The sequence below is a fragment of the Primulina tabacum genome, chromosome 8, assembly GCF_025594145.1.
Source record: "Primulina tabacum isolate GXHZ01 chromosome 8, ASM2559414v2, whole genome shotgun sequence".
Taxonomy (NCBI): domain Eukaryota; kingdom Viridiplantae; phylum Streptophyta; class Magnoliopsida; order Lamiales; family Gesneriaceae; genus Primulina; species Primulina tabacum.
The window spans coordinates 1,437,155-1,455,812 of NC_134557.1; the positions used below are offsets into that span (position 1 = coordinate 1,437,155).

Genomic DNA, 18,658 nt, shown 5'->3' on the forward strand with positions numbered 1-18,658 from the left:
CAAGAGCAAATATATACCCCAACTTTACGTATAAGCATGATCCACAATAAATTTTTCCATCTTTTTAAATGTGAAATATACCACGTGATTTCTCGTTACCAAAAAAAAATGATGAAAATATATTCTTCTGATAAAAAAGATAATCTTTCGGGGGATTTGAATGAATGAAAACTGTTTAGTTAAAGTGGAAGACGTGCCTCGTGCATGAAATAATCAAAGATACGTACATTGTGGGTTCTACAGTTCTAACATTAAGCCCTTCAACATATTGAATAGCCTGAAGCTTTGAGCTGTCAATAATTCTTGCGCTAAAAAAAAGAATTCATCGTCGTTTTTCTTTAAAAACAGATCCGCTGAATCAGTTGCTAATCAAACGGCGCCAAAAAATTCTGTTAATATTTTTCTCTAGTGACGGATTTGCAAAATCGGTCGCTAATCATCTAATAATAAACGAGTCGCAAGGATGCCATCAACAATCAACAACATATAAGTAGCTGAAAAAAAACAATATTTTTCACTAAATCATTACACAATGGTGCTACCGAGTATATTACAAAATGTAACTGGAAATCAAATCGTTATTGTAGGACCGAGCGCTTGCCGCTTTACCAAAAGCTATAGCTAGTAGTAATGGTGCAACTCAAATCTTTTAAACCGCACAGCAGCTCAAACACCATTGTTCGATCGCTCTACCAAACAGGGACAATTATTGCACCCAACAATCTCCCTCCAAATAATTGTACTCTTTGCAATCAATGGGAATCGAAGCCGTGACCTTGGCTCTGATACCAATTGTAGGACCGAGCGTTTGCCGCTTTACGAAAAGCTACAGCTAGTCGTAATGGTGCAACTCAAATCTTTTAAACCGCACAGCAGCTCAAGCACCACGGTTCGATCGCTCTACCAAGCAGGGACAATTATTGCACCTAACAGTTATAGAAGATTCTTTGATTGGTATTAACTTCAGCAAATTGTTTTTATCATACCAAGCATATATATCAAGGCCCTTGGATCGAACTACTTGTATATTTTCTTAAAGCATCGCAATGCATTTGAGGAAGATGATGCATTAGACTTGGAGGCCATCAGCGACGAGCTAGTCCGGGCCACTCATTTCGTCGCTAAAATGCGTCAGCAGGTTCGAGCAAGTTTTTTGTAGGATCATTTGATGATCCGAGAGTTTCAGATCTCTTTAACCTAGCTAGTATTTTTGGGTACGAAACGCCAATTCACTTCACCATGCTCCTGCAAATAGTCTCCCAAGATCTTATCTTCAGCCTCAGTCCATCCTTTCTTTGAGCTCATGTCATTTGCAGCAAAGTTTCCAGATCCATCTTGTGCCATGTCCTTCTAATAGTTTCAAATGGAAAAATTGATGAACAGACAAAAAAAGTGGGCTAAGTTTTCCAATGACCAAAGATCAGTGAAGACTACGTATGATTGTGAGAACACAGGAGACTTCCCATAGTTTATAGGGTAACCCATGCTGGATTTGTTTGGTTACCTAAAAACTGGAAAAACAAAATTATTATTTTTTTAGAAAAATTACACATAAAATTTATTTTATTTGTGCTGCAGAATATGCTGTCAGCCTCCTGGTGTGTGGAATGGAGTGGAGTGACGAATGTCAGCGGCACTGCGGCCAACAATCCCAGGAGAACAACGTATCTTTGCTGCCGGAAAGCCAAAATGGCCGCGGGAAGCGCCGATTCGCTCGCTTTCTCTGTTGCAATTAAACATAAATTATTGTGATGTGAATTTCTAACCACAGAATGATACATATTTATAGGAAGAAAAATCTCGAAAATGATTAGGGTTTCACAAATCAGTGTGGCGGCGCTGACAATAATCAGTTTAGTCATTTTTCCGATAGAATTAACAAAATAAGATATGATATTAATCATATATTGCTATTATTGTATTAACAAATTATAATATAATTGATATTGGGATTTCACATATAAATGGATTTATTCAACTCATTGTGTAAATTTACATGTATTTGTAATTATATATTTATATTGTTTTCTAACAGAATAAGTTGAAATCCATCGAAATTAAGAACATAATTTTCTATGTTTGATAGGGGTAAATTTAAAATCGCCAAAATTAAATTTAGCCAAATAAATTAAATGAATTTAGAATCATGAATTTGGTACTAGTGATTTTGAATTAATTTCTCAATCCAAACGTAATATTAAATATATATTTAAAAAAACTAAAGTAATCACATAATAAAAAAAATAATGATGATGACTTGTTAATGAAATCCATCATCATTCTAAAAAAACTTTATTATTTTAACTAATAATTTTTTTTAAAAAAAGTAAACGGTTTAAGACGAAATTAATAACTTAAATCTCAAATTAGAAATTGATGTTTTACTTTGTCCCTAATTATATCACAAAATCGCGCTAATGACATGTATATATAAATAATATATTGATTTACGACTCTAATATTTTTGTAGAACTTGATCCAAGTATGTGATATTATTGTTATGATTAATCAATTAATGTTTTATCATCTGCATCCAGCGATGCATATTATATATAATTAGTTATTTATGAAATTTGAGAAATTAAGATTCCTAGAATATCTCACAATTGGACTCAAAACATCCATAGCATACAAAAATATCTCATATTATTAATATTCTTGAGATTCCTAACTTTTCACAATTTATATCCAAATTCAAAATATATATATATATATATATATATGAAAATATACATCTCATTGAAAATATGTTCCGAAACAACATATGAATATTTAACAAGTTTGTAAATGGATGAATGAAATGTGAAATTATTTTAAGTTTATTGCTAGAAAAAATTCATCACTCGTCTTATTTGATAAAACAATAAATATAGTCAAAGATATTTAAAATCGTATTATATTCACATATTTTTTTTTCTTTTTTATCGTTAGTCAAAGATTTGAATATCGCGTAATAGCAGAAAACCATAACACATAAACTATCTATAAAACACATAAAAATATGCTAGAACAAAAATTTTAATCATGCATTAAACTACAAAAATAATACATTTGTGACATATATCCATCACAAATATGAGAATGTATAAAGTTTTACTTTAAATCGGGCATTAAACCTCAAATCCACCAAAGGAGAAATAGGCCTTGAGAGTTGGGATTTGATTCTTAATCTTTGTTGCATTTAGGATTCGTACATTCAATTTTATTTTCCTTAAAAATCAAAATTACTCTTTTTTTAAAAATTTTCACCTTCAAGATATTAAGTCGATTATCCGAATTATATCCTTGTACGCCACTCTCGTATTGTAAGGCATGTCTTTCCTTCTTTTTTTTGTCATGGACATGCACAAATTATTTCTCAAATTGAGAACAATTTAATTTTCTTGAAATAAAATTTGGCTTGTAATAATATAATTCCTAGACATTATACATTAGCGATAAAACCCACTTAAGCTAAAAAAAAAATTCAGACTAGACGAGAAAATCCCCGTCATTAGAAATTCGAATGACATTCCAAAAAACAAAATATTTGCCAATCTTCATGAGCTTCGCATATCAGCAACACTTTGTGTCCGCTTTCAACTTCAATATTATTTGCACGACGAATCGGAACACGGACGGGGATGTAAATCATCCCATTCGGGGAGGGGCACAACTAACGGGAAGTTGTCTAGAAGCCTGGACAGTTCATCGTCAATAAAATTGATGCCTGACCCCGATGCCTTGGCTCCTGTGCCTGAGGGAACAAGTAAAACAATGTATTAAACTAAATTATGGGGGAAAAAGTGAATATCTATAGCAAACAAGACTGACTAAATTTCATTCATGAATCAAGTGACGCTAAGTCGGCCATAAATGTTCAATCCCATTAACATTTAACAGCAAGACCCCAAAGAGTTGATACTTACCATCAAACAAGAACCAATGCGTAATGGAGCAACAGAAAAAATATGCTTAGCAAAAGAAAATGAACAAATATATCGAAGATTCGAAATGGTTAAAAAACTGCAGTTTAGATCTTGTAAAAAATTTCAAAGGTGGTTTTCTCATGAATTGTGAAACTAGAAACTAAATTTCAATTAAATATCAACAATTTGAATTGTACCAAAATCCTTCCTAGATTGCCCGCCCATCAACAATTTACATGGTAATAAATAAAGATTAAATATCAGTAAATCGATGTATTACCATGCATGAATTCTGATTCCATCGCCTCAAAATCTCCAGCAGCATTATTTGGGGTGGCAATCACATGATCACTTGAGAAAGGTTTAAGAGTTGATGTGACCATTTCTGGTGATTGCATGGATGGAAGGCCTAAAACTACCTTGTTTGGGTGGGGATCGAAGCCAAAATGGAGATAATTTTCTTGAACCGGTAACACTGGCAAAAATGAATTCGGTAAGATCTGTTTCACAGAAGGCAATGTAACCAAAGTGGGTGAAGAAAGTAATTCATTTGATGGTGAAGAACTGAGGAGCTGATATGTTTGACTCATTTGCTGAGGGTGAATCTCCAAACCCACACGTTGGCTTTTCTTCAATCTGATATTCCAGTAATTCTTGACCTCGTTGTCTGTTCTACGAGGAAGCTATATTAATGAGAAGAAACTAGCAAATTCTAATGTTGAACCCTTTACTGCATACTGGTGAAAAAATTAACCACCAAAAAAAAAATCATCCGAGCCAAATTAATAACCTGAGCAGCGATGTGAGCCCATTTGTTACCATGTTTCCCATGAAGCTCAATAATAATTTCTTCTTCCTCAGCAGAAAATGCACCTTTCTTCAGATGAGGCCTCAAATAATTGGCCCATCTGTTTCTACAGCTCTTCCCTGATTTATCTAGTCCAGATATCTTTTGAATAGAAGCCCAGTTTCCCTCACCATGCTTGCTTACGTACTCCATCAGGATCTTATCTTCTGCTGAAGTCCATGGTGTTTTCTTTGCCCCACGTTCGGTTGTTCCAGATGTAGATCCTGAGCATCCAGAACCATCGAAAGCCATAATCCTCAATACTTGATAAAAAAAACAATTGGGTCGACTTAGAAAGGGGGGAAAGGAATTCTTGTAGGACAAAAGTTGAGTTGAGAATGGAGGCTATGAAAAAGTGTAAGAACCCTAATGGGGCTTGTCTAATTTATAGGCAAAAACCTAGAGTTTAGCCCCGCTTGAATGCTAGTCTATCCACGTGTCGGCATGAACCGTAAAGCAGACTAAAAACCAATAACAGGCAAGTCCATAAACACTTTTGTTGTCTATACATTACAATGCTTTCAAGTTTTTGACGCAATTGGTACACTTCTTAGATTTTGACAATCTTTGACCAATCACACTCAATGTATTCGCTTAATAATATCCGAGTAATTTGATGCCCACAATTCACTAGTTGGACGCGATGTCGTATTCTCTCAACCTCATTTACAAGGACCTCAATTTTACTTCGTCTAATGAACTATCAACGATATCAATTAATAATTAAAATTAGCATTGTATGAGATTTACTCACTCAAATCAGCTAAGTAATATAAAATAAAAGTGGACAGAAAATTACTTACAACAAGAAAAAAGATTTATCATCAACGAAAACACTAACCCACCGTCAAACGTTCATGCTAAGTCGACCTATAGTTCATATTTATATTATCTCTAACCGGTGGCATTATATCCCAATTGAAAAGGCAGTGTCCTAAAGCTAATGCTTTAAGAAAAGCACTAAATCCCCAAGTCCAACCAAAGTGACTGACACGTGGAATCTGCGTGTATGAACCATATTTTGACAATTATATCCCCACATAAGATCAATATGTAGATTTATATAGAAATATGGTAATAATACATGGAATCGTAATTCACGCAACAATTTAGATTTAAAAAAAAATGTGTAACTGAGTGAGAATGAAGCAATCCCAAATTTGTAATGCATAAAGAATCTTTTATTAGCCGAGTAATAATGCAGCAAAGCAATTAATGCTTTACGACCAAACAAGAATGATTCCAAAATATTGCATACTTGATCTAGAACACAATGTAAAGCGAAAACATCGATAGCATAATATTAATTCAGTATGACATTACCATCACTAATAATTATCTTTGTTGGAGATTATCTTCCTGTTAACTTTCAAATGCATTATTGCCATGGCTTGTAGAACATGATCTGAATTTCATGAACACCAACATCAACATCTTGAATTACAAGTTCTAAAGTATATTTGAATATCATGTATGTTCTGTGAAGGATCTTTTGGTAATATACATTTTAACATAGCGGAGATTAGGAGAAACACAAAGAATTTGGATCTTGGGGTTCAAACGAAGTTAAAAGTGAAATTATGGTCATGGTGAAAAATTGAACAACTAATGTTCGGAGCATGTCTCTTAAAGGTAAATTGTCAAATCAATATGTAGGTGTCTTTTAAATTCGGTGTTTCCATGAATCTGAGCAATAAATCTTTCTTTCACAGTACAGAATGCATCTTTGTAGGATTAGAAAAAAAGAGGTTCGTCCTTGTAAGTCTACTACGCCCAGAGTTCCCATAATTTGAACCCTATCCTCTCCACGATGCTCTTTCACAAACTCCACCAGGACATCATCTTCAGATATAGTCCACGACCCTTGTTAGACAACGCTTGTTGAATGTTTGTTACAGTCATAACATAATTCCATGAGCTTCCAGTTCAAAAATGAATCCACCAACCCAAGTACTTTTAGCTGTCATGGATGAAAACTAATTTATCGAATAAAACCTACATGTATTATTGTACGATCCAAATTCAAACGAAGATATGGGAAATGTAAGAGCAAGAGATTTTTAATGGAGATTGTCACAATTTATCGACAAGAAGAGGGGACTGACGAACTTTTGAAGCACTCGGTTGTAAGCCCACAAGAACACAGGTATCATATAGGTATGATGAGGATTGGATGAGAAGAAAACAATTAGAGAATCTTATATCCACCGTGATTTCCTTGAATACATGCCGTGAAGGTTCAAATAAGGGTTGACAAAAAGAAAAGACATCATGACTTACGAGAAGACTCCATCAACTAATATTCAATTAACCTGCGTAAGAAATGTTTGTTCCATTTTATCACACCAATAACGAATTAAAATTTGTCACACTTTCATCCTTATCTTGGAAAGAAAACTAAAACAAGTTGCTAGTGAAATCCACTGTGCTAATATGAACGCACTATTACATATCTCGGACAAAGTGTTGTGAAATTCTATAACATGTACATCAGACCAAATATCCAACTTGAATGACTACGAAGACTTGGAATCATGATATAAAAAAAAAAAACAATAGTCTTGAAAGTGATGAGAAGGTGACGGATGTTTTATGATCATTGCAACTTAAAAGTTAAAACACGAGATTTTGTCAATGCTATTTTAAGTGGAATTATTATTCCTCCGAACTATGATTAATTTATTATGTCAAATTATACCATCGATCAATCAAGCACACCTATATTTATATAGGTTAAAATCTTCCATTTGTTTGCATTTTCGATAACATATTTAATGTCATGATAGGGTAATGATATCAAATAAAAATAATATGGGATCAACATTCTTGCAGTTGGGTGTTATTGACAACGTTACTTTATTTGTCATGAAAAATAATTTTGTCAAAATGCTCAACAATAACTAGCTGATTCCAACTGTTGTTACACACCAAATAGCGTTAGATTATAATCCAAATTTCAATCACAAAAGAAATCCTTATTATCACAAAATTCATTTTAACATGTGAAAATAAGCGTAACTTGAACAAGTCAGAAACCATCAAATAATCAATCTAAAAATTAACAACTCTAACACGTCAACAAAACTCAAACATGTTATGCCCCAAACATTTGGGAGTAACAAGCTCGGGAGCACAAGACCACCTAGATTACAGTAACCGAAAGTACATAATTGAATAAAATCCCCATGGTCTGAATAAATTATCAAATTGCACCTAGTTCTCGACAAATCTAATATATTATATGCAAGGAATATCTCATTTTAAATATTTTAAACACTAATTTCTCTAACAAATGAATTGATGAATGTTCATTCTTTAAGTTTTAAATTCCAGCCACCAAAGAGCATCGATCAGTCCCAAAAATTGTTTGTCATCATTCTCACTTAAATCATCTGAAAAATATGTCAAAAGAAGTGTGAACGAAATTTCACCGAGTAGTTCAATACCTTCAATCAAAACCTTTAAAGAACACAAAACAGCGATTAAACCACGGATTCCTAAAACCTTGACAATGTTTGATTTCATTTCCGGTGTTTGCAAGGAAGCTTTGAAAATGTGATTTTGGAGAAAGAGGTATATTATGTGCTGACTTCTAAAGCTGCAAATCTTTACCGTAGATTCCATGTAAAAATGTGCTAGGTTTATATAGTTACATAGTATTTGTTTAGTTTCTAAAAGATGTGCAACTTTAAAATTTAGTGTATTGATTTAGAATAATATAATAGTGGGGTATTTTTAGGTGATAATAAATGTTGAAGTAGAACTAATGATTATCTTGAGAGAGATGAAAAAAATGAAAATTAATTTTCGGGAAACCATACCATAGAGTATGTTGTATACTTGGTTTTATTTCTTGCTATGGAAACATTTCTGGAAAATAAATACAAACGTAACAATTATTTTGCGCCATTTAAATTCATTTAGGGGAACAAAGATTATCCCACTCTTTCACTGATTTCAAATTTCTTAAATAGACTGTGATCAACAAATTATCATAAATCAAAATCTATGATGCAATTGTTGGATTATTCGACCCAAGTCATATATCAAAACATAAAACAAAACAAAACAAAACAAAACAGCAGATAACAAAAGACGAAATTAATTCCATGGGACTGATTTAAGCCCCGACTAACACAACACACTGGAACGGGATCCAGGTTCGGGCATTAGAATCCATTCAAGGGTCATGAATGCTAAAACCCCCACGAAAGATCTTAAAACTTTCGACTTGCTTTCATAAAAGATCAGGTGATCTATTTCTCATGTAGACGTCCATACAAACTTTCAAGCTCCACCTTGTTTTACAGATAGAGGTTACAGTTTTCAAAGTCGTACACATTTTTCAGAAACGGAGCTTTAAGAAAATCATAAAAGCCTGGAAGAGAATGACTTCCTGATTTCGGTCATCCAATTGGAAAGAAATAGTTCGGGACAAAAACATCCCAAAAAATAAGAACATATATCACCCAGTTATAACCTAAATCTCTGAAAATCAGCTCAATCCAGAATGCATAGCACGGTTGTAATAGCAAAAGGGTAAAAGAGACGGTACCTAAAACTTTCACCAGAGATCCACACGGGGGCATAAACCCCATGCCTAAGGTTTGGCTTGTAATCCAATTTTAGAAAAATTACACATAAAATTTCATTCTTTACGGGTGCATGCAGCGCCGCCAGCTACCTTGAGAGAGAAATCCAGTAAGGTTGGGGTGGTACCAGACTCCACATTCCTGGGGCCAGCGGCGCTGCGGCTGCCGCCGCTCACTTTCCCAAAAGGACGCCAAATCGCCGCAGATGGAGTGGCGATGCCGCCGCGAGCTCTACAATTTAATAAATAAAATAATATAAATTGTGTGTTGTGTCCACGCTAAAATGTGGGGAAAACGAGGAAAAAGGGAGTCACTGAATGTAATTTACTTTTTTATCTTTTGTTTAAAATTTGTTTAAAAACTAATTTTTTTATTAGTTTATTTTAATTTTATATATAATAAAATTTATAATTTAATTAAATAAAGAAATTTACTCGACTCAATTTTTCTATCTTTCTCGACTCAATCCTAGATTTTATTTCATTCTTTATCTCACAAAAAATACTTTTCTTCTCAACCTTTCATCCTCTCATTTTTTGGCTAACAATTAATCACGAACAACAAATCCAAAAAAAAAATCATATATTGAAAAGAAATTTATTTTAAAATATAAAATTTATTGGGTTTCGTCAGTGTTCATGACCCAGAATGAAGAGATTCACCCTGGGTCGTGAAGCCAAGGGTCGTGTCACGACCCACGGCTCCATGACCCTGGGTCGTGAAGCACAAGTCTTCACGACCCATGGGTCATGAAGCACTTGTGCTTCACGACCCAAAGAACACAGGGTCGTGACGTGAAGATTTCACGATCCATGGGTTGTGACACGACCCATTAATTTTAAATTTTTATAATTAATAATCTTTGTTTTGTTTTAAATTTATATAAATAATAATCATATGTTTGTTTTTTTTTATATGTTTATTTTCCCGTTAAACTTGGAAGGAATCAATTTTTTGTTGAATGCAAAAATTGGGTCGAGATAGGTCGAGAAGCATAATTTTAGCTTCTTGACCCATAAAGCTAGCTATATATATATGTATAGATTTTAATATATTGTAACAGATTGGTCGAGAATCATATTATTATAAAATTTGTTAAAAATTTTTGTATAATTATAAAATTTATAAAATTTGTTAATGTTTACATACAATAAACATTAATTTCATATGCTTTGATATACATTCACTACATTAAAGTGAAATGTAATGAAATTTGTTATGAATTTTTTTAGTTATATTATTATAAAATTTGTTAAGAATTTTAGTAGAATTATAAAATTTGTTAATGTTTATATACAATAAACATTAATTTCATATGCTTCGATATACATTCATTAAAGTGAATATGTAATGAAATTTGTTATGAATTTTTTTAGTTCTATTATTATAAAATTTGTTATGAATTTTAGTGCAATTATAAAATTTTTTAAGATTTTTAGTCGAGTATGAATTCAACACACATTGTTAAAATAAGAGATACATTCTTCTACTTGTTATGAATTTTTTAACTAACATATTTAAATTATAACATAAAACTAATTTTTACACAAATAAATTTTTTATATATATTTACATTCTAATCATATATAAAGTGAATTATATATTATAAAATGTTCAAAACTCAAAAATATCAAAAATTTCTATCCACTCGACCCAAACTCGACCCAAACCCTAAATCCTAAACAAAACCCTAAACCAAACCTCTAACATTATCACTCGACCCACTCTTTTTATTTTTTTTATTTTAAAAACATAAAAAAATAAAAAAAATTTAGAATAGTCATTTTTTTATTTAAAAAAAATAAAAAAAATTAGAAGTTTTTTTTAAAAAAATAGAAGTGGAAGAGTGGGCCGTGCTCTTCTCGACCCACTCTTCCATTTTTTTTTATTTTTATTTTTAAAAAAATTATTTTTAAAAAATAAAAAAAAATTAGAAGAAGAAGAGTGGCCCACTCTTCATTTTTTTTAACGAGCTAATTAATGATCTTATCTAACTAACCTATTCAACTCCCCTTTCTCGATTTTAAAAAGTCAAAATCCCTTTTATTTAATTAAATTTTAAATGATATATTTTTTATTGACCCCTACAATGTGTGATGGATTTTTGATATTAAGAAAAAAGTTTATTATTCATAGATAATAATTAATAATTTATCCCAACAACTTAAATGTTAACAAATAAATCATTTATATTTTAAGAATTCAGCATAATTCGTGTATTATATATAAATAAAATATGAAATAAAACAATATTTACTTTTAATTTTCAAAATTAATATTACTCATAATAATCACAAGATTTAGTCAGGATAAACAAAAACATTGGTTAATTATTTTTGAGAAATGACTAAAAATTATTATTATTATTATTATTATTATTATTATTTTGTTCAACACCGATGTTTTAACATTAAATGTCGACCGAAAATTTGACCAAAATAAATAGATTACCACAAAATGTTAAAAGCAATATTTTTTTATTTTTTTATATATATAATAAAAAATATAAAAAAAAAATTTGTTCTTAATTTCAGCTGTTGGGTGAATCAAAGTTTTATCTAAGAAAGGCAATAGTTAAGGATAATTTGGTCAGCTAATTTTAATTAGAATGATAAGGTGGAATATTATTTATTATTTATAAAAACCCATTTGCGGCACTCCTAATCCTTAACAAATACTATTTGGGCCATCAAGATTCTTAAGCGTTGATATAATTGGACTAAAAAGCCCAGTTTTAATTTTTAACCCAGCAGAAATTAAAATGCAGGCCCAATTCTGTAAAAAATATTGCATTTTTTATCACAAAATGTTCCTATTATCTTTAAAGTAATCAGAAATAGAAATCAGTCGAGTCACATACATCAACAAAATTTTAATTTTGATAAATGAAGTTTTTTACAAGTTTTACGAATTCAAGAGCATTGAAAAACGATACTAATGATATCGTGACAACATGTATATATTATAACTAACGTACGCCATAATTCGCGTGAACATATTTATAATTATCAAGATATTTACTCTGCGTTGTTATAATAATTTTATTAGATAAACTAAGAATATTTTTAATATATATATAGCTGTCATTATTATATATTGTTGAGGTTGACCTCAGCCGGCCCATACGTGGATTTTATATATATTTATTTTATTGTTGAAGATGTAACTAGAATGATATACATGTAATTTTATTTTATTGTTGAAGATGTAACCAGAATGATACATATTATATATGTAATTTAAAAAAAGTTATATATATTTCAAATAAAAGTTTTATATACATTCTAAAAAAAAGTTATATATACCTCTCCCAAAAAAGTTTTATATAGAATTGTCAAATGTTCTATGAAACGGCTCTTTTCAAAATTATTTTTGACAGCAATGGAACATCTGTTTTAATGTTAAAATAAGATGATTAACAAAAAGAAAAACAAAATCACAAATATAAATAAAAATATTCATCTTTCGTTTCTCTAAATTTTAGATCTTTCAGCTCATATGAAATACAAAAAAAAATATTTAATAAATGTTCTTTTTTTTTTCTTTTTTAATTTTAAAAAAATGTTCTTTTTTTAAAACACAACCATTTTTTTATGGACCTTTCCAGTTTTTAACAGCAGTCAGCCTCTCCAATCATTCGATCATAATTCATTAGGAATCACAACTATTGGTAATCTTTTTTCCCATTGATAGCTGTGAATCAAGATCCTCAGAAAGGTAATTCCTCGGCTTATTTATGATTGATTTCTATAACACAAATATCATGGCTCTTCGATCAATTATTGTGCTCTCTTTGATGTTTATGTTTATTTTATATCTTGGGAAGTTATTTTTTCCTGGAAATAATGGTTATGGTCGACTAAGAATAAGGAATAGATATAACTTGGGTGATTTTCTTGTGTCTTGGAAAGAACTGGGATTCTAGAAAAAGTTGCAGTCTTGAAATTAATAATGCATGTTTTCGGCTGGAGTTCTATAAATGATGATTTATTCCTCGTACACAGATGGATGAGCCAAAATCAGATTATGGGCATATAATTGAGGTTCACGCTGATGCCCCAACAGCAGAGAGTGGCTCCGTGGGGAGCAAGGCCTGTGCAGGAGCGGCCTGTGGTTTCACCGATTCCGCAACCAGTTCTAAAGATGCGCAAGAACGATCAGCTTCAATCAAGAAACTGTTGATAGCTGTTGGATTGTGCATTGTATTTATGATAGTCGAAATTGTAGGTGGGATAAAAGCTAACAGTCTCGCGATATTGACTGATGCAGCTCATCTATTATCAGACGTTGCAGCTTTTGCTATATCATTGTTTTCACTATGGGCCGCGGGTTGGGAGGCGAATCCAAAGCAATCTTATGGATTCTATAGGATAGAGATATTGGGGGCGCTTGTGTCGATTCAGTTGATATGGCTTCTTGCTGGGATTCTGGTCTATGAAGCTGTTGTTAGACTCATACAGGAAACTGGTGAGGTTAAAGGTTTCTTAATGTTTTTGGTTTCGGCTTTTGGTTTAGTTGTTAATGTTATCATGGCTATCTTGCTCGGACATGGGCATGGGCATGGGCACGCGCATGATCATGACCATAACAACGATCATGACCATGATCATGGTGATGATCACGACCATAAACATGATCACGACCATAAACATGATCACATCGGCCATGACCATGATCACGTCTCTAAGGACGACACAGCCCATGATGAGCATCATCAGCCTAATGCTGGAGATCCAAGTGAGCCTTTGATCAAATCAAAACAAGGGCGTAGCAAGAAGCAAAGGAACATAAATGTTCAAGGGGCTTACCTTCATGTGCTTGGAGATTCAATACAAAGTGTTGGCGTCATGATTGGTGGAGCTATTATCTGGTATAAACCCGAGTGGAAAATCGTTGATCTTATTTGTACGCTCATCTTTTCTGTACTTGTGCTGGGGACGACGATCAAGATGATACGTAACATTCTCGAGGTTCTCATGGAGAGTACTCCAAGAGAGATTGATGCAACAAGAATTGAAAGGGAGCTTTGTGAGATGGAGGAGATAGTTGCAATTCATGAATTGCATATATGGGCTATTACAGTTGGGAAAGTTTTGTTAGCATGCCATGTCAAAATTAAGCTTGAGTTTGATGCTGACAAGGTTTTGGACAAAGTGATCGAGTATCTTAAGAGGGAATATAACATAAATCATGTCACTATCCAGATAGAAAAAGAACAGATTCCCAGAACTTAGGATTATGTTATTATTGTGAATTTGAAAAGTACTTAAATGTTCTATAAATGGGATGCAGAGCTATTTGAAACTTTTGGCATTTCTTTCATGGTAGATAAAAATTGTGGGTCTCATCAATTTTTCTACAACTTTGTAACTTGTTCTTTTTAATGGTCTTTTGTATTTTTGTGTAATTCTTGGAAACAGTTGTATTTGGGTGATTCTTAGCAACTTCTTTTGTTTGTCACATGAGTGCAGCATTTACTCGGGATCTCAAGTATCCCCCTCCGATTTCGCCTCTTGCAACAACAATTTACACGCCACGCTCTAGAAGTATCTATCATAACTACATAGGACCCAGTAAGGGATGAGCAGGGCAGTGAACTCACCTTCTTAAAATTTAATTTAAATATTTTAAAAGTTTATACATAATGTTTAGGCAAATGGTACATTTTACTTCTTTCATACACTTGCCATCTCCTTCAACAGTCACTGGTCAAACCACTGGATTCGTAGCTTAAGAAAATAGAACCTTTTTACTCTTTCATCCGAAAGTCGAGTCAAATATGACACCTTCCAATCAACTAAAATAGAAGATATCATGATATATATAGGATAAACATTTGTTTCCGGTCTAGCAAGAAAAATTGCTATAAAGTGCAAATACTAACTTGGAACTCCAAAAACATGCATAAATTAGGAGAAGAGATTCACTGGAACAAGGTTAACAAAAAAGATACAAATTTCTTTTTGATTTTACCCATTGAAGAATGAATACACATCACTTCGTACACATTAAGTACCTAATTATGCATGCATATCATGCATGACAACATAATTCTTTACACATCAACTCATCCAAACTAAGTTCAGACTTTCACATAACACGTAACAAAGAATAATAACAACAAAAAAGGTTTCTTTTTTTATTGAGATGGATCATCTATTAACCTCCTTCAAACTAAAATAAATTTCCTTTTTGTGTTGCTGTAAGTACTCATACTAACTTTGAGTGAAAGCACAATTACCAAATGCTCTGATTCAAAGAAGCATATACGAAGATACACACCCGTGTTAGAAAAAAACCAGAGAATTAACTCAAGGGTTGAGACTGTGACTCACTCCAACCTTTTTGTCGGGCCCTCAGCTCCCACATGGCAGTGAGTTGTTTCTGATCTAATAAAGCTGCTTCAGCCTTTTCTCTTGCCTCTTCACAAGTCTCCATTCCAGAATTGCACTTGTCTGCCTCTTTCTGGTATTGGGAAGTCATCTTCTTAGCTTCAAGCAATGCCATATCAGCACGTCGGTGATTTTCCGTAGTTTCTAATTCTCGAGTCTTCAATTCTTCAGATAGTAGTTCGGCAAAGTTCTTTTGTGTATCCTCATTCACTTCTGGATCATGTTTTGCACAATCTGTAGACGTATGGAGATAAAAATGATACAGATGGTAAAATAATTTAATAAAGACACTTGGCAGGAAAATGATATCAAACCAAATTAAACGTTACTCAAAAGATAAAACAGTCCCAAGAAATATACCTGAAAAGGAAGTATTATTCAGTCCTGCAAAATAAATCATAGTAATAACTGATCAGCATATGCAAGCTTCGACCAGAAGACCAAGTGAAACATAAGAAAGAGGAAATACAAAAACAAAAATATAAGTCCACACAAACAAGGTGTCCAGAACAAACACTACCAACTCCCCATTACATATGATAGCTTAAAAGAAGCCATGAATATTAACAATAGTCAACATATGACAGGTAAATAGCAAGAAACTGAAGGTACGAAGACATGCACATGCATCACATTAAAAAAAAATTAGAAGACACTAAAATGAGTGGTCCCACATAAACATCTTGAGTTTTAGCACTCAATCTAATACGTGAAAACATATATTCTCCTGTCAGCTCAACAAGAAACATATGAATAGATGAATGGATCATAGATAGAAAAATTCTATGCCGGAATAATGTAGCATTCAACCTTAACTAGGTTGATTAAATTGAAATCACTAAAACGTACTATTTTTCATCTATTTGTATCCGATTGGAATAAATATAATGCTCATGTCACCATCTATGATTCACCACTTTTTGTTATGGAAACTAAAGAAGTTCAACCATACTCCACGTGATAGCTATAAAAAATCACATCACATAATTTGGCAAGAGTTGTCAATAAAAGAGTGCATTTTTCCCTTCTTAAACTATAAGTCGTGGTCATTGGTAAGCCAGTAACCTTGGGGTCAAAAGTACACATGACTTGAAACAACTTTATATCAACGAACTAGATTTTCATATCCTCGACAATTACAAAAAACTGTGAATAACTGATGGTGGCATTAGCCCAGCATTCAGAGATAGCATGATAATTATAGCCCTGGCCATTTGTCATTTGCTTGGCAACTATGAGGCCATAAGCAAAAGAGAAGCCTCCAGAATATAAAATTCTTGATGAAATATTAGATCCATCAAAACTTGAACTGGCCATAAATGCCCACTCTCAAGCAGTAAACAGATTTTTAAGAAGCGTAAGGCAAAATAAATTGCATAGCAGAAGAGCTCATACTCACAATCAATGGACCACGTTGCTACATTTTTCAAGAGATTCAACAGATCTCAACATCCTCTAATTCCACACCGTTGGACAAGATCATTTCGTCAACATTTGAAACAATAAACAAAATCCAGTTGAGCACAAAAAGCAAGTCCCAATAACTCAACGCGAGACCGACGCACAAAATTGAGAGATCTAAACAGATCGAACATGAAGTTTACCTTGGGAAATGGACAGAAGGGGCTGAAAATGACAGTCACATTCGCACGGTGGGCAATACTGGGAAGACGAGCGGCTAACAGCAGCGATTCCTTCCTTCAAGTGCCAATACAGAGGTGGCACCCCTATGTATCCGGCCAAGCATGCTGCCATTATCGCGAGAGCTGCCTTCACGACCCCAGTTCTCACCGCCATATTTCTCCTTCTGATTCTCCCTGAATCTATGGAGAGATCCAACACCAATATCAAGGTGTGAACACGTATATATAAATATATATATATATATATATATATAATAATAATTTTGACATTGTTCCTTGCCATATCCACCGATACACACTCATTTATTAAATAAATATGATAAAACATATAAAGATGAACCGACATATATATTTAGAGCCAAAATTTGTTATATTAAACTTTTTGTTAAGTCTTCTGACTCGCGTTACTATTTTTTTATTGTTTTTTTTTTAATAAATATTTTGATATTACTATTTTATAATCAATATAGAATTTAATAATTATAATTATTAAATAAATTTATATAGAATATCAGTTCAGTTAAAATACATGATATTCATGTATTAGATTATACACAATACATGTGTTAGCTTAGTGTTATATTATACACACGATGATGCTAGTCTATATTAGACCAATACAAATCGCGTAAAAATCTAAATTAGGTATTTTCCATATGGAAATTCATGAAAATAAAATAAAACTTTAATTAACATGTTCATCTTATAAAGCTAAAATAAGATGAAAGAGAAAGAAAAATAAGTCAGAGAATTATTCTTGAATGAATTATATTATTTCTCAACCATAGGTTCCTATTTATAATATCATCAATGATAATCATATACTAGATTTAGCAATCTATAACACTCTCTTTTCGATGATTTTTTTCAAAACCATGTCTCGCGACTGAGGTAATTTGGATAAGATATAAAAAGTAAAGTGTTGTCTCGTGAAAACTTTGACTATAATATCCGATGAAAAAATACTGAAGGAATGAAAAAAAAAAAAGTACATCAATAGATATTTTTTTATATATCTTCAAGATGATAGAAGTGTCTCGTCAAAATCTTACAACCAAACAAAAACACAACTCCATGTGACAGAAACCTGGTTAAAGAAAAAGAACATCACATCCTTATATTCATTGATTGTTCTCCTTGTTACCAATATCACTTGAAATTTTTAAATTGTCTTATTTTGTGCATGGTACTTTCTCAAAAGTTGGTGTAGGTAATATCCTGTGAGTAATCGGCCACATTATCTTAATCTACGCACTGATTTGTGTAGCTTTATTGA

At 32.4% G+C, this 18,658-nt stretch overlaps 3 protein-coding genes across 6 annotated transcripts; 1 reads left to right on the forward strand and 2 right to left on the reverse strand.

Moving 5' to 3' along the window:
• Positions 1–3,386: 3,386 nt before the first annotated feature.
• LOC142552749 (transcription factor MYB93-like) lies at positions 3,387–9,623 on the reverse strand. 4 transcript variants are annotated; one of them, XM_075662547.1, is made up of 4 exons: positions 9,311–9,623; positions 4,699–5,018; positions 4,189–4,591; positions 3,387–3,736 (listed from the first exon to the last, which is right to left on the reverse strand). In XM_075662547.1, exons 1-4 carry the CDS (start codon positions 9,351–9,353, stop codon positions 3,591–3,593), a joined length of 912 nt encoding a protein of 303 aa, XP_075518662.1. In that variant the 5' UTR covers positions 9,354–9,623; the 3' UTR covers positions 3,387–3,590. The 4 variants fall into 4 exon arrangements, with proteins under 4 accessions (XP_075518662.1, XP_075518663.1, XP_075518664.1 ...); XM_075662548.1 differs by having other exon boundaries at positions 3,388–3,736; positions 4,699–4,979; XM_075662549.1 differs by having other exon boundaries at positions 3,389–3,736; positions 4,699–6,715; positions 9,311–9,622.
• A 3,309-nt stretch (positions 9,624–12,932) lies between these two features.
• LOC142552750 (metal tolerance protein 1-like) lies at positions 12,933–14,807 on the forward strand. Its single transcript, XM_075662551.1, has 2 exons — positions 12,933–13,064; positions 13,352–14,807. The coding sequence occupies exon 2, from the start codon at positions 13,352–13,354 to the stop codon at positions 14,579–14,581; it is 1,230 nt and encodes a 409-aa protein (XP_075518666.1). The 5' UTR covers positions 12,933–13,064; the 3' UTR covers positions 14,582–14,807.
• A 492-nt stretch (positions 14,808–15,299) lies between these two features.
• On the reverse strand, positions 15,300–17,596 carry LOC142552751 (uncharacterized). The gene is made up of 3 exons (XM_075662552.1): positions 17,344–17,596; positions 16,100–16,123; positions 15,300–15,973 (listed from the first exon to the last, which is right to left on the reverse strand). The coding sequence occupies exons 1-3, from the start codon at positions 17,534–17,536 to the stop codon at positions 15,654–15,656; spliced, it is 537 nt and encodes a 178-aa protein (XP_075518667.1). The 5' UTR covers positions 17,537–17,596; the 3' UTR covers positions 15,300–15,653.
• Positions 17,597–18,658: the final 1,062 nt, after the last annotated feature.

Excerpts from the sequence above, each read along its gene's own strand:
- LOC142552749 (XM_075662547.1), bottom strand. The coding sequence starts at position 9,353 with ATGGGGTTTATGCCCCCGTGTGGATCTCTGGTGAAAGTTTTAG. Across the intron at positions 5,019-9,310 it reads ATCTCTGGTGAAAGTTTTAG|TATTGAGGATTATGGCTTTC; the intron begins GTACCGTCTCTT and ends TTTTTTATCAAG. Across the intron at positions 3,737-4,188 it reads GGAATCAGAATTCATGCATG|GCACAGGAGCCAAGGCATCG; the intron begins GTAATACATCGA and ends TTGTTCCCTCAG.
- LOC142552750 (XM_075662551.1), top strand. The coding sequence starts at position 13,352 with ATGGATGAGCCAAAATCAGATTATGGGCATATAATTGAGGTTCACGCT.
- LOC142552751 (XM_075662552.1), bottom strand. The coding sequence starts at position 17,536 with ATGGCGGTGAGAACTGGGGTCGTGAAGGCAGCTCTCGCGATAATGGCA. Across the intron at positions 16,124-17,343 it reads CCTTCTGTCCATTTCCCAAG|GACTGAATAATACTTCCTTT; the intron begins GTAAACTTCATG and ends TTTATTTTGCAG. Across the intron at positions 15,974-16,099 it reads GAATAATACTTCCTTTTCAG|ATTGTGCAAAACATGATCCA; the intron begins GTATATTTCTTG and ends ATACGTCTACAG.